Source organism: Mesocricetus auratus, unplaced genomic scaffold (genome assembly GCF_017639785.1).
Source record: "Mesocricetus auratus isolate SY011 unplaced genomic scaffold, BCM_Maur_2.0 Super-Scaffold_4256, whole genome shotgun sequence".
Classification (NCBI taxonomy): domain Eukaryota; kingdom Metazoa; phylum Chordata; class Mammalia; order Rodentia; family Cricetidae; genus Mesocricetus; species Mesocricetus auratus.
In genome coordinates, this window is record NW_024429182.1 from 2,126,373 (window position 1) to 2,153,932 (window position 27,560).

The 27,560-nt window shown below is 44.9% G+C and overlaps 1 protein-coding gene and 1 long non-coding RNA gene across 2 annotated transcripts in view; one reads left to right on the forward strand and one right to left on the reverse strand.

Moving 5' to 3' along the window:
* The window catches only part of Shtn1 (shootin 1), a 105,765-nt gene that overhangs the window by 9,204 nt on the left and 69,001 nt on the right, over positions 1-27,560 (forward strand). The window contains 3 exon segments of the mRNA XM_040742137.1: positions 7,631-7,683; positions 17,495-17,555; positions 26,739-26,833. Of these exon segments, the coding sequence (XP_040598071.1) occupies positions 7,631-7,683; positions 17,495-17,555; positions 26,739-26,833 (209 nt within the window).
* On the reverse strand, positions 23,691-26,239 carry LOC121139128. The gene is made up of 2 exons (XR_005875986.1): positions 25,888-26,239; positions 23,691-23,847 (listed from the first exon to the last, which is right to left on the reverse strand). It is a non-coding gene; the product is annotated as an uncharacterized LOC121139128 (long non-coding RNA).

The following is a 27,560-nucleotide window of genomic DNA, read 5'->3' on the forward strand; positions in this document are numbered from 1 at the left end:
TGGATGTCTCTATGTTCTGTGATGACAAAATTGGGCTAATTATGAATGAGAAGAGTATAAATCTTCTGTGAACATTCCTGTTGATAAGACTTGGATGTCTCTAGGTTCTGTGATGACATCATAGTCCTAGGATAGGGAGTTCGTGAACCTGCCCTAGGGCTGTGATCTCACAAGTTCTCTGTTTTATTTTTGTGTCATACACCCTATGCCTGACCCTCAGGGGAGCAGGAACGCATGGGGTGGGGGTGTGAGGGAGAATAGGGGTGGGTTTGACTTGGGTACTTCCCTCCTCCAAGTCTGTTAGGGTCTGGTAAAGCAGCTTCTCTTGAGATCAGGTCTTAAGAACAGAGTGGCAAGCTGGGCATGGTAGCCATGCTTTTAACCACAGGACAGGGAGCGAGCTTGAGTGCAGCCTGGTCTGTGTAGTGAGCTCCAGGTCAGCTAGGACTATGTAGTGAGAGACCTTGCATCAAGAAAGAGTAAGGAAGAAAGTTCTCAGAGCATTACTTGTAGAACATCTGTGTCTAAAGGAAGTGGCGAGAACCTCCAAGGGTTCTAGGACATGAAACAAAAGAATCCTTTCCCTACTAACCTGCCCTCCCACCTCCCCACCTCTAGCACATTTTAAACTCAGGCTGTACAAACCAAACGTCTGCACTCGGGCAAACACAGCGTAGATTTTCCTGTCTGGGTCCTAGTTCTCCAGCAGAGGTTTCTTCCAGGTACTCACTGCCGCAAGTTAACTGTGCTGCCCTTGTGTCTCCAGTGGCAGGGATGGGGTTTGCCCCCTGACCTCAGTTCTCTAACGGATCTAAGAGGATTGTTGCTGTGCCATTTATTGGCTTCTTGCTATTGTTAATGGAGATTGTTTGATGCACAAGCCTACATGGTAGAGACCAGACACAATTATGTAGTATATTAATTTCTGTGTATATATGTAACAGATGTATAGACTGTGAAGATACTTAGTTTCCATCCTTCCTGTTGTCTAATTTGAAGCCATCCATAGGGTTTGTTGAGAGTTCTTCTTCAGCGTTAACTCTTTGTTAGCACTGAAATGTGTCCCACCTCGTGTTGGTGGAGCTCAGGCTTGCCATAATTCCTTTCCTGACAGGAAATCTGTCACCTTTGTTTTTTTTTTTTTTTTTTTTTGATCAGCTTTCCCAGTAGTCCCCCCACCCCACCCCCGGCTTTTATAATGGCTTAATTAACAAGTGAGGTATAAATGGCTTCCCTCTCAATTCTGGCTCTAAGTGGAGAAAGATCCACTGGGACGTGAGCCGAAGGGGAGCCCTGTGCTAATTGAACAGCGCCTTTATGACTCTAGTCCTCATTTCCCATTAGTCAAGTTTCAAGGCTCCCTGAATCCCACAGGCAGACTCAGTCCATGGATACCTACCCCTCTGCTTTAGGCGATGGCAGGAAACAGTGTCCTTGCGCTTTTCTTTCTGGATACATTGTTACTTTATGCTTCATTTTTATTCTGGATACATTGTTACTTTATGCTTCATTTTTATTGTGTCTTGATGTAACAAACGGTGTGAGAGACCCTGCCTGGTGAGGAGAGGGCTTGGTTGTTGCAGTGCTCCTGTGAAGGCAGATTCATTCTGCCTCCTCAGTACAGTGCTTACTTTAAGTCAGGCACTGTCCTAGATGCAGACTTCTGGGTAAATAAAGACAGTCTTTACCCCAAAGGACTGTCTCCCATCCGGTGTGCTGTCAGGTTCTATACAGTAACTCTTAGCAATATCAGTTGACAGTGTCTGCTTCCACCTCCCGCTTCAGGCGTGGCTTCTCTCGGCATCCATGTCTTCATTTCTAAAATGGAGATTTTTAGTACTTCAGTGTTTGTCTTAATTATTTTGTGTGGTATGTTCAATCTGAACCTTCTGTTCATTTGGCGTAGGCGTGAACTCTGCTTGGTGTTCTGCCAACATAGGCAGGGTTGAGTGGGGAGAGAAGGCAAGACAGACGTGTGTGCAGATAGCTTGTAACGTTACGGGGATTCGGGCAGAGTCAATACTTGTTCCATATCTTTGATACTTTGGGATTTGGGAATATTTTTGTAGACTTTACCATTCCAGCATTCCTGATCTGAAAATGGGACGTCCAAAAGGCTCCAAAACCTGGAACCACACACCTTCAGAGAGTTTTCAGTTTTGGAGTCTTTCACAACCCAGACTTCGTTACACACAGGGTGTTTAGTCTCTGTATAAGTAGGTTGCTCTGGTGACACATTAAGACTTGAGTGCCGATTTTCCCCAAGACATACAAGAAGAGCTTTCTAGAAGAAATGACAGTTGGGTTTCATTGTAAAGGGAAAGAGGTTGGGGAAGACCTCATGGGTAGAGCAGAAAATATTTGCAGAGACTCTCTGAATCACAGACAGGAGCTGAGTGGTAGGAAGCAAAAGAGGGGTTTAAGGAAGCAATGCTAAAACCTTTGGAGGTTTTTAAAGTAAGAAAATGAAACTTTAAAGGGACAAAGCGAGAATCAATTGGGAATAAGAAATTAGAGGTAGATAAGCGGGTGTCACTGTGGAGGGCGCTGGTACTGGCTGCCATATAGGAAGAACGTATAGGTGACACACTTTTTAAAGATTAGAGGAGTTTGATGGGCCTTCGAAGATGTTTAGGTTAGTCTTTCAGGTACAAGCTTGGTGGCTGGGTGGAGACTCCCCAGTACCAGGGGAGGAGACTCTGTGAAGGGGAAGTACTAAGTTCATGGTCTAGCTGATTGAGATGCTCATAGAGCATTCAGAGATGCCAAGAACAGTCCTGGCCTTGCAGAAGCTGCTGTTCTGTGTCCAATGTGGTACCCACTAGCTACCTGGGAGATGTGACTAGTACACAAACTCGTTACGTTACTTAATTGGAATTGGTTAAGCTTGTGGCTAAGGGCTGCCATGTTGGACCATGCATCTCTGGCAAAGCATTTGTTGAAAGTGTTGATCTGGGGATCCTGCTAGAGGGGGGTGGGGCGAGTGGCCTGCCTGACACCAGAGGTTTGCTAGGTTTGGAGGGCTAACACAGGCAGGTCTGGGGCAGCTGTGGTGGTTGTTGACAGACTCCAGTGGTGGTGTTGGGCAGCTTGTAGTTAGGAAGTTGGGATGTCAAGTTCCTGAGACAGCTGTGTCTGTCTACCTCCTTGCTTCCCGGGCTGGCGGGTGTTGTAGTTTGTGACTTAGGAAGAAACTGGCTGTTGTGGAATAGAATATTTGTTTAACTAAGTAAAGATGTGTCGCAGTTGTTTGTGCTGCAGGACAATTGTCTAGCTCTGTAAAGGCGTATTGCATTTGTTTACCTGTGTAAGGATGTTTTGCTGTTTCATCTTGTCTGCCTAAGGCACCTGATTGGTCCAACAATAAGCTGAACAGCCAATAGCTGAACGGCAGAGGAGGAATAGGTGGGGCTGGTGGGCAGAGAGGGAAAGGGAGCTGTCCAGCCTGCTGCAGAGGTCCAGTCAGCCAGACATGCAGGAAGCAGGCAAGCAGGACATACCGGAGGCAAAACGTAGATGAATAAAAGCAAGTTAAATTAAGTTATAAGGGCTCGTGGGACAGGCATAAGCTGAAGGCTGAGCACTCATAATTAGTAATAAGTCTCTGTGTCTTTATTTGGGAGCTGGTTGGTGACCCACAGAGAAAGCCTGCTGCACAGATGGCTTCCTTCAGCATTAGGGATTCAGATAATGGGAAATCAGTGTGGCTCTCGAAACACGTGCCCTTCCCAATATTTTACTTTTTGTCCTCCAACATCCTCCTCTTTCGTCTCATACTGTTTTGCGGTTTTTCCTCACACCGACTACACATTAGGGAACTCACTTCTACAGAAACAAAACAGTAAGGGTGATCAAACACCACTCTAGACTTGGTAAATCAGCCTGGAGTAGAAGAGGCACCCACTACGGAGAGGAGTCCAGGACCCTGTGATTGCCAAACTCTCCAGCTGACTCAAGTGTGCTTCTAGGATTGCAAAGTCTGGTTCTCCGGCATGCCTGCGCGTCCTTGCCAGGATTCATTGTGACAAATGGCTTTTTAGCACATCAGCTTGCTTCCCTACTCTTGCTCATTGGAGATAGTACTCTCCTGCTTTCCCAGATTTCTTCCAGTCAGCTATTTTTTTTTTCCAGGGAGAGGGGGGGAAGCGGTGGATAAAAGTAACCTTGAAAACCCAGGACATCGTTTTTGTTATTTGCTCAGGATCTGGCAAGCTTTGAAGTTTTGGTAGCAGTTACCATGGCCAACAACACCAGCATGTTAACTCATTTGCTCCCCAGGATAAGACTACCACACCCGTACCAGGAAGATGTGGTCCCGTGAGATGGGCTGACTTGCTCAGGGTCTCCCGGACAGTATGAGCTCATCTCATTACTGATCTGTCTGACACTGTGACATACATAAAGCTGGTAAACTGAGGTGTGAAGTCTTTCCAAGCTGCGCCTTTTCCTGTGGGAAGGAGCTAGTCACGTTTGTAGGAGGCATCGCCATACTTCTTGAGTGGCACACACTTACTTTAAATGTTTCAAAACTGCTGGCCAGTTCTGAAGCAGTAAAAGAATGCCCTCTGTGAAGCCTCTTCATGTGCTCATAAGAGAAGTAGCTGAGGGGGCCGGAGAGATGGCTCTGAGGTTCAGAGCCTTTCCTGCTGTTACAGAGGACCTGAGTTAGGTTTCCAGCACCCACCTCAGGTGACTCAGAACCACCCTGATTCTTACGCTAGGTGATCCAGTGCCCCCTTCTGGCCTCTGCAGGAAACTGCACAGACGCATACACATGATTTTCAAAAGTGAAGTACCTGAGAATAGAGGTCATTTCATTGATGATGATGGCTAGCAATACACCTGTACCAGGATGATACATATTCATATGTATGCATTTGAGTGTGTACATGAGTGTTGTTTTGGGAGTGAGCTTTGTTTCTCTAAACTTCAAAGAAATAGACATTTTTTTCTTCCCTTTTGTGCCTCATCCCCCTGCTACCCCTCCTACTCCCCCCTCCCCCAGGCTGTGACCAAGGTCATTATACTGTTTCTGTATTTTCCCTTAAGTAACTGTTTTGTTACAGTTGCACATAGTTATAAGAAAGCATCTTTTCTGTGGCTTCTATTAAAATATTATAGGTGAAGAGTTCTTAATTAATGCTTTAACAAAGAAGCCAGTAATTAGGAGTTTACCGTGTTTTGTCTGAGTCTATTGGAGTATAATGGAAGCATGGCGCGTTTTAGAAAAGCTTCCCAAGCCATTATTTGATGTCTTAAATAGAAAAAAAACAAATCTTATTTCTTAATGTCAATGCGAGATTATAATTTTATAAGCCATTACTGTTTATATGCATGTCTGCAAATTAGGTCACTAATAATAGTGTTAAATCAGTTTTGATTGTGTGTGTGCTTGTGTGTGTGTGTGTGTGTGTGCACATGCACGCCCCCCCACACATGCCAAAGTGTGTGTGTGGAAGTCAGAGGACAACTTGGGAGTCGGGTTTCTCCTTCCACCGTGTGGATGCTGGGAATTGAACTCAGGTTATCAGGCTTGGTCTGGTGGCTATGGGCCATCTCACTTGGCTCCAATTTTGATTTTTTTTTTTTAAGTTTCATCTATGGATACTTTAAAACTTTTTTAAGTTAAAAAAAAGTGTATGTATGATGTATATGTGTGTGGATACGGACACACATGGCAACCTTGTTTGAGATGGGCGCTCTTTTTTTTTGTTGTTGTTGTTTACCGCTGTGTGTGCCAGGCTGGCTGTCCCTCGAGTGACCAAGGGTGCTCCTGCCTCCACCTCCCGTCTCTCCATAGGAACGCTGCGTGGTTAGAGATGTACGCTGCTGTGCCCATCTTTGTGTGGGTCCTGGGGAATTCGAGCCTAATTCTTCAAGCTGCATGGCAAGCAGAGCCATCTGCCCAGCCCCCGCAGACACATTTAAGTGCTAAGTAATCTAAGTCAAAGCCCGTCAATAAAATGACTCTTATCCTTCATGGGTTTTTTTTTTTGTTTTTTGTTTTTTGTTTTTTGTTTTTGTTTTTTTTTTGTTTTTGATTTTTCGAGACAGGGTTTCTCTGTATTGTTTTGGAGGCTATCGGTCCAGCCCAGCCTCGAACTCACAGTGATCCGCCTGCCTCTGCCTCCCGAGTGCTGGGATTAAAGGCGTGCGCCAATCCTTCATGTTTTGAAGCTGTAATTAGGTAGACTAATGATGTTTGGGGCCCACGACCACCCGAGATAGCACCAATGCACACTTGGAAATCTCTTAGTTTTTTTGTTTGTTTCTATTAAAGGTGGCACATTCCGACGATTCTTCTGGATCCTAGGGCAATCTGGTCCGCGCACACGGTTGGATATGCGTGGTGGGCGCCCGATGATGAGGGGCCCCGGGTGCAGAGGGAGGGGCTTCGCCTTGCGCTTTACCAACGCTTTCCTGTTGACAACCGTGAATGTTTTCTCAAGGGCTCCGTCTTGGTGCCTCATGTTCAGAACTGTTTTGTGAGTGGTCTGATACTTGAAGACTGTCGTGGGCATGTGTGGCTTCTGTAAGTGTGTACCTTAGCGCTTATTTTGCAGGCCTTACACTGTGGTCAGAGCAGGTGCCCCCCCCCAGCTCTGTGGTCGCCAAAGCTCTTCCCCTCCTACCTGGTTAAGTGCTTGCTGCTGGGGTAGTCTCTCTGCCCTTGTGGGGAGCATACGTTTCTAGAGCTGACGACCAGGTTATGCGGATGTTCTCTTTTAGGTGGGAGGGAAGGCTGACCGGGGCCGTTGAGGCCAAGGGTGGCTCCTCCTGCCTCCGTTTTCCTATTGCTGGAATTACAGTCGTGTGTCACCATCCATGGTTCCCATCTGGAAAGCCATTCAAGTGGCTGGTCTCAGGCTTTTGCTTCTGTCTCTGGAAGTATTTGTAGGAGCAGGAAACTTCTTTCTTATTAGGAGAACCCAGCTACTCTTAGGTAAATCCCAATTGAAAATTATTTTTACAAAGGTGAGCACGCGGCCCCGCTTCCCTAGGTCTCAGTGACAGTCTTGTCCAGTGGCTGGTAAACTACGCTGGCCTCAGAGGCGCTGCCTCTCTGTTGTCTTAGGTGGTCGTCCCAAACTTCATAGGCTCAACTTCAAGGAGGACCAAAAATGGCATTTTTACTATAGTATGAACTTGGGGGGAGGGTCTGCATTCCTATCTTAGTGAAATGAAGGTGGCCAGTTCCTGGCCATGGCATGGCCACTGCCTGTCTTGCTTGGAAATGAGACATTCTCAGTCCAATGTCCATCCCATAAACCTTCAGCTCTGAATAAAGTAGACAAAAAAACAAAATGACATCACGTCGAGTGTGCAAGCCTGCTTTAATTTCTATCTGATTTCAGCACCCAGGTGGATAGTGTTGGCCGGAGCCTGAGCGCTCTCACAAGGCAAGTGCTGGGATCGCAGAGGATGACTTTCACGGCCACTCTGTCAGGGCTGTCTTCCTGGTGACTCAGGGGGAACTCTGCAGAGACTGGAAAGCAAAGGCCCTTTGGTGGTCTCTCCACTCTGCTGAGCTTCGGGAAGAGTTACTGGGGTCAGCTGAGTTCGCAGGTTTCCCCACAGTGAACTTTTTGAGATTTGTAACGTCGCTTTCTTTTCTTTTTTTCTCTTTTAGCAATAGGCGAATATGAAGACCTTCGAGCAGAGAACCAGAAAACAAAGGAGAAGGTTCGTACTGTACCCCTCCCCTTTCTTACAAGCCTGAACGCCTAGGCAGTATAATGCATTGTTCAGCCACCAATTTCAGTTAAATGTGAATGAGAGAGGGTTTTTTTCTTCTTCTTTTTCTCTTTTCTTTTTTCCTGCATGTGTGGTTCAAGCTAATATCAACTCCAGGCTCTCCCGATGGTAAGAATAGCAGGCATGCCACAGTAGGCACAGCCCTGGGAGATTAAGCACTCAGCTAAATGTGTAGCAAGGCACCAGGCCAAGCCACACAAGTTCCCAAGAACTGTGTGCTTTCTCCCAGTAGTCATGCTTGGGACGCGGGTGACGGACTCAAAGGCCGGAGACATTTGCTTCTAGGTCCCAGACTTCTTGGCTTCTGGAGGGGCCTAGGCTGTGTATTTAGTCAGCTATCTCTGCGTGCCTCTTTCGTGTTTGCTTCTGCTGTCTGCGAGTAATAAAAAGAGAAGTTGAAAATGCCCCGTGTGAGTACAGGGAATGGTGATGAATGTTTTTCACAGGATATGGAAGTTTTTCATGCTGAACTGTGAAATAAATGAATTCTGCTTGCTTTTGTAACCTGTGTCCTTCTTGTCTCTAAAAATGTTTACTTAAGGTCTGTGAGCGTTCCACGTATATGAGAGCTTCAGGACTATAATCCCGCCCACTTGAGAGGCTATGGCAGGAGGACTGCCAGGAGTTTGAGGCTAGCCCGGGCTGTAGTCTGAGATCCTGTATCAGAAAGCAAACAGAGATTTGTGACATGCACATGCTTTTATGTACACGTGTATTTTTTTCCCTCCTGTCAACCAAGGGGGAAAATAAAAAAATTTAAAAAAATTGAGGAGCTAGGTAGAAAATGGAAAATAGAAGAACAGGGACTGTGTACTTGTTTTAAAACATAAATGAATGTTACACATAGATTTTTTAAGTTACAGTCACTAAATAAAGTACTTTTATCAAATAAGATAGTCAAAACGTTTTTAAGTAAGAATGAGATGGTGACGCCTCATCTTCCTGATTTTAGAGCAAGGGTTATATATAACAACACTCAGAAGGCGACTAGCTTGCTATAAAAGTCTGTAGCATATTTGGATTTAAATTATTGAGCTCTTAAGAATCATATTAGAGGCCAGGTGTTGGTGGCACACGCCTTTAAGCCCCAGCACTCAGGAGGCAGAGGCAGGCGGATCTCTGTGAGTTTGAGGCCAGCCTGGTCTACAGAACAACTTCCAGGACAGGCTCCAAAGCAATACAGAGAAACCCTGTCTAGGAAAACCAAAGAGAGAGAGAGAGAGAGAGAGAGAGAGAGAGAGAGAGAGAGAGAGAGAGAGAGAGAGAGAGAGAGAGAGAGAGAGAATCATGTTAGACTTTTTTAATCATTAAATTTGCTGGCCACCTAGGCATAGTTTGACTAGTGGTAGTGGTAGTAATGGCAAGTGCTTTAGCTCAGACACAGTTACATCTGCTTTTTAAGATCATTATTTTAAATCTAGACTCTAAGGCGCTCCTGCTTTTAGCAGTATTTTTGTCTTGATCTTATGCCTCTTTGTACGTGTGTATGCGCATGTGAGTGCGGGTGCCCAAGGAGGCCAGCAGAGGAGTTCCTGGTGTTTGTAAGAAGACGCCTGGTGTGAGTGGGAACTGGGAGCTGAAGTAGGATCCTCTGTAAGAGCAGCAAGTGTCTTCAAGCACTGCACTATCTCTCTGGTCCCCACCCCCCCAGCCCCTCTACCACACACACACACACACACACACACACACACACACACACACACCTGCTTTGTGAATTCATCTTCGGTTTCTTTCCTCTCTCAGGCTACTACGGAGGGAATGGTAGATGGGGCTTATTTTTAAAGGCCCACGCGGACACATGTCTTTCTAAGGCAAGAAGGCCACAGATGATAGTTTGAAAAAAAGATTTTTTTTTTAGTTCGGTCCCTTTAGCCCCCCCCAAAACAGAAGTCCCAGGGATGTAAAGTAGTCAAGAGGAGGGTGTGAATCTCACGGTTTTAAAGTGAATTTCCTGGGGATGTTCAGGGTGGGCCGTTTGCTGCCCTTAGATCAGACTTCCAGGAGAAGGTCGATGGAGTCTACATTGCATCTGCTTTTGGGCTAACAGGGAGGGGAAGAGCCAAGCAGTTCGTGCAGGGAGGGCTTCGTGCAGGAGGATGGTTTAACCTCATCTAAATACGAGAGTTGAGCAAGCAGAGATGGCTCAGCAGGTTAAAACTCTTAAGTCTGATCACCGGGATCCACGGTAGACGGTAAGGCCTGCTCCCCCAAAATTGTCTTCTGATCCCCACCGTGGCACACACATGCACGTACACATACATGTGCTGTACACACATGGGTCACACACACATCATAAGTGAAAAGCACAGTTTAACTAAGAGAGGAGGTGAGATAGAATGCTTGTAAGTCTCCATGGGGCAGAGAAAGGGAAAGAAGGAAGACCCTACAGCAGAAGAGGGAGGAGACTGCAGGTTCTGTTCCGTTTTCTGTTTTCTTAATCCATGATTGTCCTTAGACCTGGAAATGCCCTTTAAAAAAAAAAAAGTGGTTCCGTAAACACCTGCTCTCCCTGTTGGCGTGGCCATAGTTGTTTAACTGAGAGCCACTTTCTTCTGTGGGGCTTGCAGTGAAGCTGTCTGTTGTGCGCACGGGATTATAGGTTGGTTAAAAGAAGGACTGGGAAGTGACCTCGGCCCAGTAAACTGTTTACCTCTCCTCCGAGCAGAAGATGGGCCCGACACATTTGCAGCATCTGTAGGCGTTATTGACCTGTTTCTGTCCTAATTCTTTAAAAAAAAGAAAAAACTATTAACAGGAACGAGAAGAAAAGGGACGAAAGCAATATGGAATACGGTGTGTGTGTGTGTAAAAACAAAGAAGCGTGAGTGGTTTTAGGTCTACCCCACTCTGTTTACCTTCTATTAAAAGACCGGCTTGCTTATTACTGCGGTTTTCTCCCCCCCCCCCCCAAGGTGGGGGTTGTCACAAAGGAGAGAAGCATATAATAAAAGCCTTTTATACGGCATAGAATGAGTAAAAGCAGCTTTAGTTCCGGAGGCAGCAAATGGAGGACACTGTGTGTTTTTGTGTGTGTGTGTGTGTGTGTTTTTTTTTTTTCTGGGAAAGCACTTTCTTGTGCCTGGCTGCCTGGGCTTTTTCCAGTTTGCACCAGCAAATGCGGGCAGCCATCTTTCCTCTGTGGGGTCTGAGCCTCAAGTTAAATTAAACCCATCGTGGGTAGTCATTGGGAGAATTCCTTCTTGTCACAGTTGGCTCAGTGTAGGGAAATTTGGCAAAATAGAGGGGGTTGGGGGATGGCAAGGTATTACTCCCGACTCGGTCTTCTGCAAGTTTATCTGTCCTTGTCGGCCAGGCCAGAGACCGTGGTGGGAAGAAACAGCGGATCTGGTTCCTCTGGATGGCTGCTGCAGTGTCCCTGTGGATGTAGGCTCTGCAGGTAGACAGGAACCAGAGTCTCTTTATTTAGAGGCTACTATGGGATATCTGTGCCCTCTTATCTCCATGACAAAGTGGTTCAGACTCTTTTAGCTTCATTTTACACAAGCAAACGGAAGGGCTTGCGATACAGCGAGTTTTCTGAGAACCCACAGGTGATTAGTGACTGAGTCTGGATCTAAGCCATGCTTTTTTAAAAAATAAATAAACAGGTAAACTTAAGAGTATATTGACTGTTTCCACAGAGAACCTAGTTTTATTTTAGTAAGTGTGTGTGTGTGTGCGCGAGCGTGCGTGTGTGTGTGTGTGTGTGTGTGTGTGTGTGTACACCTGTAAAGTAGGCATTTGCACATGCATGTGTGAGGAGGTCAGAGGGCAACCTCAGGTTCATACATCTGGTACTGTCACCTGTTTTTTTTGGTCTGAGACTTCTCTCGTTGGTTTTGAACTTCACCAAGCTGGCTAGGCTAGCAGGCCAACAAGCCCAGGAATCCACTAGGCTCTATCTCCTCGGTTCTGGAGTCACAGATGTATGCCACCATGCCCAGGTTTGTTTTTTTTTTTTAAATCTGGGTTCTGGGTATAAAACTCGGGTCCTCACATTTAGGGCAACAAGCACTTTCCTGACTGAACACCTCTCTGGCCATGTTTTTAATATTAATGTATGAATTTTCCTACAGCAAATTATCAGACCCAATACTTTTTTCTGGGTCATGACTATACCGTCAATTAGTTTGTATTGAAAAAACTGAAATTTAAGTATCAAATTAATCCTTTATTAGAAAAATTCACATATGTACGTGTAGATGTATAAATCCTGGCACCATGAACTCAAAGAATGGGAATAAAAGGTTTAGGGGTGGACCAATGGATTGTTGTGGCTGTGTCTGTCTGTCTGTCTGTCTGTCTATCTGTTTATTTACTTATCTGGTGTATGTGTATGTATGTATATGTATCTGAGTGTGTATGCCATAGCACATGTGTGGAGGTCAGACGATAACTCGATGGAGTCAGCTGGGGATCTCCTTCTACCATTTGGGCCCAGGGATCTAACTCAGGTCATCATCAGGCTAAGAGGCAAATTCCTCTACCCTACTGAGCCATCTCCCCAATTCTGAACTAGTGTTTTAAGTGTTTTTCTTTTCTTTTTTTTTCTTTGTAGCCATTTCGCCCATTCCAACAATGGGTGTTGGCCATTTTGTGGATTTTGTATAAGTCTTTGGAGGTGGCATCAGAGTCTGTTTGGGTTTGTAAGGAAAGCGATTGAAGGAAGACCCTTCGGCTGGATGCCTTCCGGTTACCAGCACATAAAGGAAAATCGATGAGGGTTTTTTTTTGTTTTTTGTTTTGTTTTTTTTGCCTTTTAGTAGAACCACTAGTGAGGGGGCCACCGACCAGCTGACACATAGCTGTGATTTTGTCATTGTTGTGTGACTCTCCACAGCTTGGGTGGGATGGGAAAAGACAAGCGGACACGACCCCCGCTTTTTCCCACGCGCAACTTTTAGTCTCTTTGAATAACAGATTTGAATGCCATTTATCTCCAAGCCTCCCTCCTCTAGCTCTCTTACAAGTAGAACCGGTTTTTTTTTTTGTTAGAAGCCATCTGTATATTCCTTTGTGCTTGTCACATCCATCAAGGGAATTTATTATTGTCTCGGCATTAAACAGGAAGGAAGCACGTTTTGTGGGCTCTAGCGAAACCCAAAAACCTCAAGACTGTTCGTGAATGTCTTCTGGTCTTTGGGCCTGAGGATAAGGGGTGACTCTGAAATGGCCTCTTCTCCCCCCCCCCCACTATTTTTGCCCATTTTCCAAATGGCATCGTAAGCAAGCAGTATGCAGGGTGGGGGAAGGCAGAGGCCCTATCACACTGGTGTTAACAAACTCTTCTAAATATGTATTTGGGGCATGCAAAATAGATGAGTGTGTACTTTGGGATCAGCCGAACAAAACATGCTTCTTTAGTGTGTGGCCATATTCAAATGCTAGTCATCCCGCTGCCACCAAAGGACCGTCTCTTGTAACTTGCTCGAAATCTTTGTCATAACCAATTCTGGTTGTTTTTTTTTCTTTTCCTTTCCTTTCCTATGGGGCTGGGGAGCCTCACTGAGCTTTGAATGGAATGGCATTCATATTTCTCAGGGAGTTGGTGATGTGTGTGTGTGTGCTCACGCACGCAGTATGTGTAAGAGAGAAGGAAATCTGTATAATAGAAGAATGTCTACCATTAAATAGTATTTATGTTTAATATTATGTTCAGAGATTGAGTTTTGAAATGCATAAATGTTTAAGTGGCTGATTAGGAGTCGTTTGGGTGAGCTACTGTCACAGTGCATCAGACAGTTCTGTCAGCCTGCCAGGAACAATGAATGAAAAGAGAGCCAGGCAGACACTTCCAAGACTTGCTTCAAGAAGCAAGATATATGATAGTGTTTGCATCTTGGCTCGGTTGTCTATTGTTACAATTCCATCCTCTCGTGTAATATTCAGAGGTGAAGGTCCCAAGTATATTATTTTTTTTTAAAAAATCAATAAAGACGCCACTCTGAAGAGCAAGATCTGCATCCATTATGCTAACTGTTCATGCATAATACATCCACGTACACGCAGCTTCTTTGAGATGGAGTGGCAAGTGGTTGTGCCAGAGAAAAAGTAATTACTTAGCAGTTTGAAAGTGAAAATGAGTCTCTCATTAACAGCAATCTATCCAGAAACAAAGAATGAGGGTCTCAGTTCTGATGACATGTGTTTCCATCTCGCGCACACAATACCTCGACTTTGGAGACTGCTGCAAGACAGCTTGGGTTTCGGGGGGTGGGGGGTGGGGTGGCGGCCACTCCTCCTTTATTGCCTGTGAAAATTGGAGGGAAAGAACTTTGAATTGGAAGAAAGAAGGAACTCTAGAAGAGGAGTGGAGCGAAGGGAGTTCGGTGTAGAGGGATGGTCAGATGCACTGAAGGATGACCCTGCACGCATCCAGAAAGCGCACAGGCCAGGCCAGGGAAGCCAGACTTACCTAGATGAAACAGGAGACTTGCCGGGGCCTCTCACTACCCCACCGAAGATTCTAAAACGGGCACCGATGCCTGGTTCTGGCGCTATAAAATTTCCATTTTAAAATAGCATGACTGGGATATAAGAGGAATGGACTTCTAAAAAAAAAAGATGGTATGGGTCTAAACCTTCCTGCTGGCAGTATAATTGCCCGAGTTCTGTCTCTACAAGTCTGCAGTCTTCCTGCCTTGTAGCTCATGTCCCTGGTCCTTATGTCCCTGCTCTTTTCATTGTTGGTGGGTCCTAACCTTTGTGAAACTACAGAACCCAGGTTGCTCCCTACCAGATCTCTGTCAGTGTTGAGCACAGTGCCTGACACTAGACCCAGTTCTTGACATCCATTGGTTCCAGGAGATAATTGCTCAGAATTCCACTTCAGTCAACGGTCATCTGATGTCTTCTATCCCTAAGGTGTGTGGAGACAGTGCGTGGACTCCAAACTGTCTTTTCTACTAGCTGACTGTTCTGTTGCATGTATGTGCCCAGAGGATATCAGCAGAAATCAGACACAGTTTAGAGTGTTGAGGTTTTTATTGCATAGATCACAGGCACAGTTGATTATAACTCTTGTCAGCCTCAGTACAGAGCGTCTACTGAACCCAGATAAAGAGACATTTATGCTGATAGTGTTGGCTCATAGGTAGCCGGGGGGCGTGTAAGGTGCCTGTTCACGCTGGAAGGACGTTCCTCTGCAGGCCGGCCGACCAGTGTTCTCAGATCCTGATTTGGCATCACAACCCAGGTGAGCTCTCACGGGCTGAGAGGAACCTTAATGAGGAAGTCTGGAAAGTCGCCTGGGTTTCTCGCACAGAGGGCCTCCCGTCATTCTACCACTCTCTAAAGAGTCAAAGCAGCGTCTGCAGACTAGCTGAAACATTATTCAGCCTGCTTAAAAGCAGCCAGCACTCAGGCCGCTGGGTTCAGCTCCAGCCCTGAGCTATAGAGAATTGCTGAGTGATGTCGTCCAAAGAACATCTGTTGCTATTACAAAGTTTCCATGAGCAATTCTCAGTACAAAAAGAGGCCGTCTTTACAGATGGTACAGCTGCATGAGCCCGGCAGAGGAGAGGGTAGGATGGATAGGGGCGTCTCCGTGGCACAAAGCAGAAACCCTGCTGCAGGGCCCTGTGCTCCCTGTAATGTCTCTGTGTCGGTAGATGGGGAGAAAGGTTGCAGGATGTTTCTGACTTCTCCTGGGATGATGTTGCAAATGGGCGTTTGCAGTCTTGCTCGGTACGCAATCAGTTCTGGTGTGGAATCAGTTTGCCGCGTGTGTAACCCCTCCTACCCTTTCAGCCTTTCAACATAGCAGATGGTAAATTCAGTGGCTGCCAGTTCCGTCATAATGCGGTTGCAGAAAATAGAAAGCAGCAAAGCAACACGAAGACCCCGAGAGAGAGCACAGCTGGGGTTGGGAGACAGCTTGTGACTGTGTGGACGACTAGAGGTTAGCATGTGCCGGACTCCAGAGAATCCTCTTTCCCTGCACCCTGGACTGAGATCTGTTATTAATCAGAGTGTCCACCTGTGTCCTAAGAGCAGTGAGCGTTGGCACCAGCTCTTCCCTCTGGATAGCTGGAACGGGCCTGCCTATGAAATAAGGCCATGCATTATTTCTGACCTGGAAATGGGAGACTTGGTGGTGGTTATAGTGCGTGAAGGTCTTTTCCATTCTGACTAGCGAAGGGTGCTGAGCCCCGATGCCTGTTTACATTCTTGTCAAGTTTCACTGAAAACGGGGCATGTAAGCAGGAGCTGGGTACACCTTCAGTTCCTTTAAACGGAGTTTTGAGAGGCACAATGGGAGACTCAAATGTCTTGAAGCTATGGTGTCACCCTGGAGCACCACCTTGTGATGAAGAATTGTCCCCCGAGGACCTTGAACTTGCAGAAAGGATAGATGGCGAAATGGAGACTCGGTGAGAAAGTAAACCCCCAGCCATGCTGCCCTGGGTGATCATGACTGGAGTCCTCTGGTTTCATCGGAAATTTGGGTTCTATTTATGTCTTCTGTCGTGCACTGTTGGAGCGGGGTGGGCAGCCTGGCAGGAGTCTGGGGAGGAGACCAGTTACAGAAAGTAAGAGGAACATTCCAGAAGCATCCAGCCGACAGCGTCACAGTTGCTGGTTGTGTGGCCTGTTGTTGCTCATTTGGGTGCGAGAAAAGTGATTCCAGAATCCATCTCTCTGAAGAGAACTTTCAGTACATTGACAGCAACAATTACTACTACTACTACTACTACTACTACTACTACTACTACTACTACTACTACAACAACAACAACAACAAGGGTAGCATATCTGTAAACTGGATCTAGGAACTCCGTGAGACAGGGGGATGGATTCCCAAAGGAAACCCTGAACAGCCTGTCCTCTGATGAGAAGATTCTTGGGTCCAGCCTGACTCACTCGTGGGGAGAGAGGGCTAAGCTAGATTCTCATGGATACCTTTACTGACTCAGCCCCATGCACCTGTTACATGTGCGGCGTCCCCTTCATGGGTGTATCCTGCGGATGGGGGTGTGGGGCGTGTGTGTTTCGAGCATGTGAGTGTGCAGGTGCCTAGATACCCACGTGGAGGAAGGAAGGGGAGAGTATCAGGTGTCATGCTCAGTCACTCTCCTCCAGCTCTCCCAATGTCTACTCATCTTCATCCTCCCATGCCTGGCTTTGGCACGGATGCTGAGAATTTGAACTCAGATCCTCAAGCTTGCCTAGCCAACACTCTTGTCTAACACCGAGCCATCTCCCTAGCCCAAGACAGGCTTTGACAGCTCAGTGGTTCTTTTGTGGGACAGGCCATATGTAGTCTCTTAAAGGAGGAATTCATTTCAACTCAAGGATAGTCAGTTGGTCTGTTACCAGGGAGATAAATGAGTTATGAATGACTACTTAGAAAGCCCTAGAAACTCAGCTGGGTAAAATGCATGCATCTCTTGCTCCATGAGTAGTGCTGGGGCTGTGGAAAGATTTTTTTAATTCATTTTAGTTTTAGTTATGTGTTTGCGTGTGCATCCTAATACAGTACTATGAGATGGCCAGAAGAGGCCACCAGGTTCCCCTCTGGAGCTAGAGTTAGTCACTTGTGATCTGCATGGCATGGGTGCTGGGAACTGAATTGGGGTCCTCTGAGAGCAGCATGCTCTCTCAGCTGCTGAGCTGTTTCCCAGCCCGCCCCCCAAAAGAGAAGTGCTGTTGCTGTGTGTAAGTTTATTTTTGTTTCTCGCCTTGCCATGGTTAAATTGTATCAGATGGATTTAACATTCCTTTCTCTTTTTCGTTTCAGTGTGACAGAATTAGGCAAGAACGAGACGAAGCTGTTAAAAAACTGGAGGAGTTTCAGAAAAGTATGTAAGCCTCTCTAGTAGAGTGGTAGCCACTTGGCTTTGGGGATTGCGTGAGTAGACCAAGATCAAGTTGACTGAAGGTGTACTGGCCATATCATCAAGAGAAAAAACTGTCCCATTTGGGAAAGAAAGAGCCAAAGCAATAGGATAAGCATCGGTAGTCTATGAACATCTTGTAAAAATTTAAGGTTGTGGCAAGAAAAGTTCGCTATGGGAAAAATCAAAGTAAAGCAAAATTCATCTGTTACTTAGACTCTCTTGAGAAAAGCCAAAGCCAGTATTTTATTTTCTGACCTATGTGGCCTTTCCTTTATGAAATATGTGTTTCTATAAAAAGTGCATGTTTTAGATTCAATTTTTATAGTCCCTTTTCAGTAAGCAGCATATCTTTGCGTGTCACTAGAAACATAGGTCGGTTCTAATTATTGTCTTTTCTAGTCTGTAGTATACAATACACACATAAGCATACAGACAATGTAAAATCCTTTCCCTTTCCCTATGGTTTAAGGGCCAACCAACCCTTGCACAGTTTTGTGCAGTTTGTCTTATACACATTATTAGCAACTGTATATAATACATCATCTATATAGTAATATGGTGCTATGACTTTGTTCTCTCATCACTGTTTCTATTCTGAGACAGTTTCCCTGTGTGACAGCCCTGGCTATTCTGGAACGTGCTTTGTAGACTCACATATTTGCCTCTGCCTCCTTAGTGCTAGAATCTAAGGCTTATGCTACCAACACCTCGATGGTTATTTTTGTTTTTTTTGTTTTGTTTTGTTTTTTGAGACAGGGTTTCTCTGTATAGATTTTGGAGCCTTCCCTGGAGCTAGCTCTTGTAGACCAGGCTGGTATCGGAACTCACAGCGATCTGCCTGCCTCTGCCTCTCGAGTGCTGGGATTAAAGACGTGCGCCGCCACCACCACCCTGATGATTGTTTTTGGTTTTTAAAGTACTACCGAAAATGCCTGGCAGATACTCATGCGTTTATAAAATCTGATTAGTTTCTTAGGTTAGTTCAAGGAAAAGGAATTGTGACAGGGATTTATGCAGATTTGGGTACATAGCTACCAAACTTCATTGCATATTCATCAATGTACTCTAACAGGAGAGATCTTGTTTCAGGTGTTCTAAATACAGGGTGGAGATGCAGTTGGGTAGTATATAGCCCATGCCTAGCACATGTGAGGAAGGCCTGGTGTGAGTCCCAGCACTTCAAGTCAATCAGTTCCCATCAGTCAACCAATCTGTGGAGGAGCCTTTAGGAGGCAATGAGTATGTCCTTGGCCTCCATGGTGGCAATGGTTTCACAAAGGAATGTTTATCCCCCACTGATTGAACTGTGTATATTAATTATATAAACTACTTACATATCACTTAGACTTCAGTAAAATGGTTAAGAGCAAAGAGCAGTTACCGTTTTCAGGAGTTGGAGTGTCCGAAATCACTCTCATTAAGTTGTGTCTTTAGAAAAGCAACAGCAATTTTCTTCCAAATTTTTACTGTTTTTTTTCCTAATGTGACACGAATCTGTTATTTATCTGCAAAGTAAGATCATATCTGATCAGATCCAAAAGTGTCATATGGGAATATGTCATGGGCAAAGAACCAGACATTGAAAGAAAATAATCCTCTCCCTTGTAAGCTGGGCCTTTCTAGATCATCCTGCAGAAATTCTGAAGCCAGGTAGCGGGTATCGACAGAGTCAGCGCTCTCCAGAAGACATTTTACCCTTCTCAAAAATGAAACAACTGTAAGACGCAATAGTTAAACTCCAGCAGCTGGATTGTTTCCTCGTCTGACTACAGCAAAGGCCATCACAGGGCAGTCTTGTGGAGGACAACAGTCTGTGACAGAAACACCGCTTTGTCTGTGGATACATGAACAGCAGTTGCATTGAGCGTCCTCACCCTCTCATGCAGGACCGATGAATGTGCTTGGGAAGAGCCAGCCCACGGGTACTGTGACTAGTTAGTGTGCTTGAATTATTGATGGTGGAGCGTTGTGCTGTGTGCAGTGGACTGGTTAGGGTTTCTTATGGTTCAGTTTACCCGCAGCGAGTTTTGATACGGGGAGGTGGTAGGGAGTTGCCTCCTGTGTTCAGTAAGAATGGAAACAACTTTGTCACGTTGCTTTTTCAACTGCCATGCCCCTTCAAGAGTGGCTTTTCCTCTGAATATGCTGACCGTTCTACGAGAACTCAGATGAGGACCTGAAAGGACTCATTGAAATGCTAACACAATTGTCGCTCTTGCTAGAGGTGTTTAATTTTTACTTTTATTAAGCCTGGTTGGTTAAAGTCCGAATGGCAGGAAGTTCAGATTGTGAATTCTTCAAAGATTATTTTTTTGTACACTAATTGTGAGTGTACACACGTGGAGGTCGGAAGACAGCCTGTGGGTGTCAGTTCTCTGTACCTTGTGGGTTCTAGTGATCAAACTCAGGTCATCAGGATCGGGTGACAAGCTCCTCTACCTGTTTAACCATCCTCCTGACACCAAATGTGAATTTTTTTTCTCGTTTTTTTTTTTTTTTTTTTTTTTAAGACAGGGTTTCTTGATGGTTCCAGACATTGTAGTCCAGGCCAGCCTTGAATTCACAGAGTTCCTGCCTCTTCTTCCCGAGCACTGGCATCAAAGACATGCGCTACCACCACCCAGCCAAATGTGAACTCTTCACTCAGTCTTAAAGAGAGGGGATGGGAATAGTGGAGTTTTATTTCTGAGACCTAGGGATGTGTCTCGGCATCTCACTCTAGGCAAGTAGAGTGCTTGCCTAGCTCAGGTGTAGGTCTGGTTCTCTAGTGCCATGCAAAAAAAAAACGAGGCGTGGTGGTGTAATGCCTGCAATCTCAGCACCCAGGAAGGCAGAAGGACCAGAAGTTCAAGGTCATCTTTGAGTATTTGATAGAATTTCAAGACTCTACCTCAAAACAAAACAAAAACACAAAAAAAAAACGAAGAGGATTTTATTTCTTTAAAAGCTAAACTTGAGATAATAGTTCACGGCTTTGAACAGAGGATAGAATTTGAGCTCTGGAAGAGAGCACTGCTGTGGTTCTACTGGGCATGAACCCACGTAGCCTTGGAAGACTTTCTGCATTAGTAAATTTGGGGTGAATTGCCTTGCTTCTTTAGGCTGTTTGAGGACAAAATGAGAAAACATGCATGAGAGAGCTTACCCTGGGTGGTGATGAACCACGTCTTTAATCCCAGCACTAGGGAGGCAGAGGCCAGCCTGGTCTACAGAGCGAGTTCCAGGACAACCAGGTCTGCACAGGGAAAGCCTGTCTCAAAAGAAACGAAACAAGCAAACAACAGAAGAAAAGAGCTCACCCCTGTGAGCTAGGATTCAGTAAGTACTCAATAAATGCTGCTTGCTGCCACGGCCACTCGGCCCCGGAAGCCATCAGGCTGCCAGATGAGGTCCTGTTGTCAACCCCGAGAAGGAACGTGGAGCTTCTGCGTCTCTATGGATCTGATCGACCGCTCTGAGATCTCCACCAGGTCTACCTCTCAAGATGTGGGAAGATCTGCCGACCGAGGCTTAAGCGAGGGCTCTGCCTGGGCTCAGGCCTTGCTTAGCCCAGCTTGGCTTTCCTTTCCTAGGGTGAATGTAACTCTGGCCATGGCTCCATGCCGTCCTTGGCCCTCTGCCAGCTCTCCCACACAAAGAGGGAAGATGTGTGCCCATAGTAAAGTCCCTTCATGTGCTTGAGGCTCCGGTGGTAGACCCTGGGCTATGATTAAGGTTGCACATGTTTTCCTGCGTAAGTGCCTGGTTGGTTCTTTTTGTGCCACACGAGAGCCTGTCTGGGAAGCCAAGCCATTTGGGAGAATGCTTGGCTTGTATGTAGGAGACCCTGGGTTTGATCCTGAGAACCATATGACTCAGGTGTGTGTATATGTATAATCTAAGCATTCAGGAGAAGGAAGCAGCTACATCAGACGTGTAAGTTCGTCTTTGGCTACACAGTGAGTCTGAGACCCTAATCTCAAAACAAAATGGAACAGCATCACCACCAACAGCAAAACCCCACAGCTAATAGCAGCAGCAACAACGAGCATCTTTTAGACAGTCTAGTCTTGAAGAAAAGAGTGTTGTGTTCAGGGCCTGTGCTTCAAAGAGCCTGTGGGTTGCCCTATTGTGAGAGGTGGTGCATGGAAAGGACTTGCTGAAGCAACAAGATCTTTGGAGTCGACAGCCTCAACTGTAAGAAGCTTTTAAAAGGCCATGGAAAACCAGAGTGTCCCTAGAATGAGTTTATCTGGGCCTCATCATCAGAGCTGCACTTGGAAAGGGTTACTTTACCTCTGGGTCCCGGTGTTCTCAGATAAAATGAATGCCAGGACAGCATCTACTTTACAGGAATGTTTCTGAGAACTCATGGGAACACACATCTTAGGACAAAGCTAGACACAGCCAGGCTCGGTGAACGATAAGCAGTTCTGTAGCAGACATGGTATACGTCTCAGCTTTCCAAACCAAAGGACCTTCTTTGTGGGTAGTGTTGTTCTAAATGCAAGAGACCCAGACACACATGAACTGAAATCCATGTGTTACAACTGTGTGTGGTGGCACGGGCCTGCAATTCCACCACTCACAAGCAGAGACAAGAGGTCTATGGGGCAAAATTCTAGGGCTTTGTAAAATAAATAAATAAATAAATAAATAAATAAATAAATAAATAAAATCCTGCCTTAATAAAGCACTTTTTTTTGTAGAAGGCAAAAAAATTGTTTAGTGGATACCCAAACCCTACAATGTGATGTGTGTTCTCTGGTGCCTACACACATACACATACACACACACACACACACACACACACACACACACACACACACATATATACATATATATATATGAGTGCAGTATTTTGAAGCCATAGATGAAGAGACACAAACTTTGCTAATTCAACTAGACTGTTAGAAATTAAGCCAATAGACTTTTATTATGCATGTGAGTTCCTGCAGCCTTAGTTTTATTGAATTTCATTCTATATTTTTGAGGCGAGGTCTCATGTATCTCAGTCTGACCTTGAACTCCTTGAAGATAATGACCTTGAACTTGTGATCTTTCTGTCTCCACCTAGTAGGAGACAGGATTACAGTCACATACCACTTCCCCCAGCATGCACAGTGCTGGATGCTGGAGGTGGGATCCAGGGCTTGCTGTGCAATGGGCAGTCTCTCTATCCACAGAGCAACGTCCCCAGCCTTTAAAGGTTTTTCTTATTAGAAAAATTAGAAGACAGATAGTACCATGAACCCCTCCGGTATCCACAATCCAGCACTTATCAACTCGAGTCCTTATTGCTCACATTTGCCTGGCTGAGTGCATGAAAATGAAGCTAATGTTAGTCTTCGTATTGCTGTAAAATTTACTGTGATGAATATTTGATTGTGTATTTTTGTTTGTTTCTGAAGCACAACTACAGTCTTAGGGCCCCTTTCTTATCTATCTATCTATCTATCTATCTATCTATCTATCCTCCTTTCTTTCTTTCTCTCTCTCTCTCTTTCTTTCTTTCTTTCTTTCTTTGTTGTTGCTGTTTTTCAGAGACAGGCTCTCCCTATGTAGTCCTAGCTGGCCTGGAACATACTGTATAGACCAAGCTGGCCTCAAACTCAGAGATCTGCCTGCATCTACCTCCTGAGTGCTGGAGTTGAAGGTATACATCACTGTGCCCTGCTAGTCTGCTTTTTCTTTGTTAAACATTGCTTCATACAAAATGAAATATCATAGGTAAAGCATCCAGCAGTCATAGATATGAGAAAAGTCCCAAATGTTTTTTTTTTAACTTGTATTCTTTGAAACGAACTAATAAGGCCAGGCCAGATTGCTCAGCAGATAAAGGTGCTTCGACTCCGAGCCCAAAGACCTGAGTTCAGTCTCCAGGACCTAGATGATAGACGTAGAGAACCAACTCCAGCAGGTTGTCCTCTGACCTCCACAGTGCACGGTGGTTGCACACACACACACACACACATACACACACACGCACACATACACACACACACGCACACACACACACACACGCACACACACACACACACGCACACACACACATGCATGCATACCCATACATGCATACATATATCAAAATAAGAACAGAAGGGGCGAATACATTCATACTTTGGAACTAGTTTTGTTTTCCATCGTGTGGCCTGACTTTTTGGATCTGGAAATGATGCCCTCCATTTAACAGATGTAAATGGCCCTTAGTCTTCTGAGCCCAGGGAGTTGATAAGTGGATCTCCATGCCATTAGTTTGCACTGGGTTGAGTTTCTGAAACCAAAAGACACAGCACAGTTTAAACATGTTCTGCCGTCTTCCTTCCCGAGAGAGATACCCCTCCCCCACCAGAGTGTACTCCCCGTCTGAAGAAGCAGGTTAAACCACAGGACATCTTTTTACAAAATGTTCAGAAAATAAGGACTCCTCCTCCTTATTCTTCTTTGCTGGGCCTAAGCCTCTCGACTGCAGAATGGTTCCCCCCCACCTTACTTTCATGAGCAAGAATGTTATTGAATAAAAAGTCAAATTCCTATGAAAAATGTAGAGTGTTTATGTTTTTGTTATGAGAGTAGAAATACCAGATTGTGGCAGAAGATGTCAAGTAGTTAAGGCTAAAAAAAAATTCAAAGTAATATTTGATGTTGTAAAAATTGTATAGGTTTCTTTTCTCTTTCCTTCACATTTTTGAAGAACCTACCTTGTAAACATAGTGATAAAATGCCAGGAATATTAGGATTTTAAGGAAATAATAGAGCCTATTATTTAAACTACAATATAAAAGGCAATTACATTGATGAAGAGCTACATGGGCTTTGTGTGTGTGAATAAACTTGGCCCGTGTTCAGCTTCTATTTGTTTCTCTGGTATAAACACATATTGTGTGTGATTCCAGTTTAATGGGGACCCGTTTGTATGCCAAGCAGCTGCATTTTAGGACCTATTGCGTGATTTCATAGCTCTCTGAAAATTGGTTCTATTCAGGACAGGAGATAGAAGAGGACAAGGGGGGGTGGCGGGTTGGGGGGGGGAGCCTCAACACACAATCATTTCTTTTCAATTGGAGCCAGAAAGGTTGATGACAACATGACCATTGTGTTATAATGATAAGACCGCTAAGGCCTCTGTACCTCTCATCACAGCTTTTCACTCCACAGCAGATACAATTTAATTCACTGCTCCGTCAGCAGTGCTGACACCATTATGCCGTCTGTCTCCACAGTTATAATCACTGTCCTCTGAGAAATGCAGTTGAAATGATCTTGAGCAGTCAAAGAAACTCTCAATTAGGGCTGCCACTTCCAATGTGTCAGATTGTGTCTTATGCACTTGGTACAATTTTCACTTCCAATCCTGTTTATTTACAATGTCTACCAGTAATTACGCTTAACGTGTCATTTAGTGAGGGGGGCCCCTGCCAAGCCGATTGTTGGGTGCTGCAGTACCATTGAGTGGGAGTTTCTCGAAGTCAATGCCATCAGCAGCTTTTAGGCCCTGATGGGATGCGGTAGTAGCGTTGATAATGCAAGTATCGCGCTCATCAAGTCATAATTAGATGCCACTCAAATGTGCCACTTGTAATAACAGTGTTGATTCATGTTTTTCTCGGTGACTGCAACTACTAATTAGTTAAGTGGTTTTTGGTTGGCCCGCATTTGCAACAGATTATTACCCCTGAAAAAATGTCAAGGTTAGAGATGTTTCTGGCCATTTAGTTCTGCTTTATGAATTTGAATATTAACATAATAAGAACTTTGGATAGACTTAGGAAGTAATACAGTTTTTTTTGTATTTAATTTAGAAAGAAAAAATTTTCCCCCAGAGTTTAATCATAATTGCAGGTTAATTAAGCTTAAATGAAGCAAAAGTAATCTGTCTTTGTGTTATATGAGCCCAGGGCTTCTTGCTAACTTTGTTGGGTTTCACATTTGGGTGTCCTTTAATTTTTCCTTTCCTTGTGCTAAACAAATGGAAGTCAGTTACAAATGTAGAGTCAGGGTTGAGATTCTGAGGACTTTCTTTTTTCTTCTGACTAGAAATGTGGGTGGGAAAAATTCACATTTTTTTTTCCTTGCTTAATCTTCAAAATATCATTCCAGGTCTGAATTAGCATGTCTTTAAATCTAAATTTACATAAAGTAGCTACCCCCCCCAAATCTAAAGGTTAAAAAATTTTTCAAGTGTTGATAAAATACCAAATAAAATTTGGTTTTTCTTCTTCTCCTAATGGTATCTTATTGTGCAATAGACAATTTGTGAGCACCTGTTTTCTCGTCCGGCAGCTTGTAAATCTTGGTGCCACACTTTCCTTACCTGGAGTAGAGGAAGTAACAGGAACCTAGTTTGCCGTTACTGAAGGAGGAGTATCCCAACTCTTAGCCAGTCATCCACATTGTCAGGCAGCCAGCCACAAGATCAGCTTAGGGTTTATTTCCCCTTTATTTCTCATGAGCTCATTCTCCATATTAGATCCACAAGTTATGTCTGGGCTGATCTAAAGCTGCTGCAGTGTCACTTCCCATTTATGGAAGCTTGTTTACTTACTGTGTGTCTGTTGTCATGGAGACAGCAACACAAGAAACACTTTATGGGCAGGAGAGCCAGCTCAGTTGCAAAGCATGAGTACCCTAGTCTGATTCCCAGCACCGTGCAAAAAAAAAGAAAAAAAAAAGAAAAAAAAAAAAGCTAGGTGTGGTGGTATGTGCTTGTAATCTCCGCACTCAGGAGGCAGAGACAAGTGGACTAGTCAGAGAACTTAGCTGAATTAGCAAATCCCAGGGTGGTGGAGACCCTGCTTTTTGAAAACAAGATGGATAACTTTTGAAGAATGACTCCCAAGGTTGACATGTGGCTTCCACATGCACACACATGTTTGCACACACACACACACACACACACACACACACACAAACACGAGAGACAAAGGCCTCTAAAATATTGCATTTGTAACCAACCATCCAGAAGGTTCGTACTTTGCGCTTTCCTTTCTGCATACACACAATAGATGAGATTTAATCAAAGGCAGCTTCTGAGGAATTTTTAGTCATGGCCAAAGGTCTAGCTGTAGGAAGAATCGAAACATTCTTGGTCATGGGGCTGTGTGTGGGCTTCTGGAACAGTTGACGAATCCTTGAATGCTGAGCCTTTCCCCTCTTCATTCCTAGTTTCTCACATGGTTATAGAGGAAGTGAATTTCATGCAGAACCATCTTGAGATAGAGAAGACGTGTCGAGAGAGTGCTGAAGCCTTGGCAACGAAGGTGAGTCTGTGCAAGCCAGGGGGTTGTGCCTGGGCTTCTGTGTTCCAACTAGATTTTCTAAGTCTCTTTGTTTCTAATTCTCTGCCCACTTGTCTGCTCTTGAGAAGGAGAGGTAAGGTCCCAAACCCTGGAGTATGATTCTGTAAGCATCTGCCTACATTTCTGGTTATAAAAGCAGACTTGTGTGTGTACATGTGTATGTGTGCACGTGTTTTGTTTATGTGTGTGTCTTATGTATGTGTATATGTGGTGTGTGTGTTTGTGTGTGTGTGTGTGTGTGTGTGTGTTCTCAGCATTGTGCCCATTTGACCTGGGAGAAGTAGTCCTTGGGGCAGACTGTTGGGATAGACTTTCCCACCGTCTAGCGTGTGGCTGAGGCTGACCTGGTGTCTCGCACACACAGCACTGAGCATTTTCTGCTGGCTTCTGATGAAAGACTCAGCCCGAGCCTTACATTTCAGGTGGTTATTTGTGAAAGCAGAGGGAGGGCACGTGGAAGGTGACCTCCATCACGCCACTGATTGCCTCTAGCTGATGATTTTTACCAAGTCTGTAATTTTCTATATTCTGTCTCATCAGAATTACATTATTATTAAAGAATGTTTTTATCCCTGTCTTATGTATTTTGGGTAAAAAAGCGTCCATCAGAAAATGGATTACAGCAATTTCCAACCAAATTTCATCACTAATGCCAGTTGTGTGCCCTCCCCCCCACTCCCATACCACT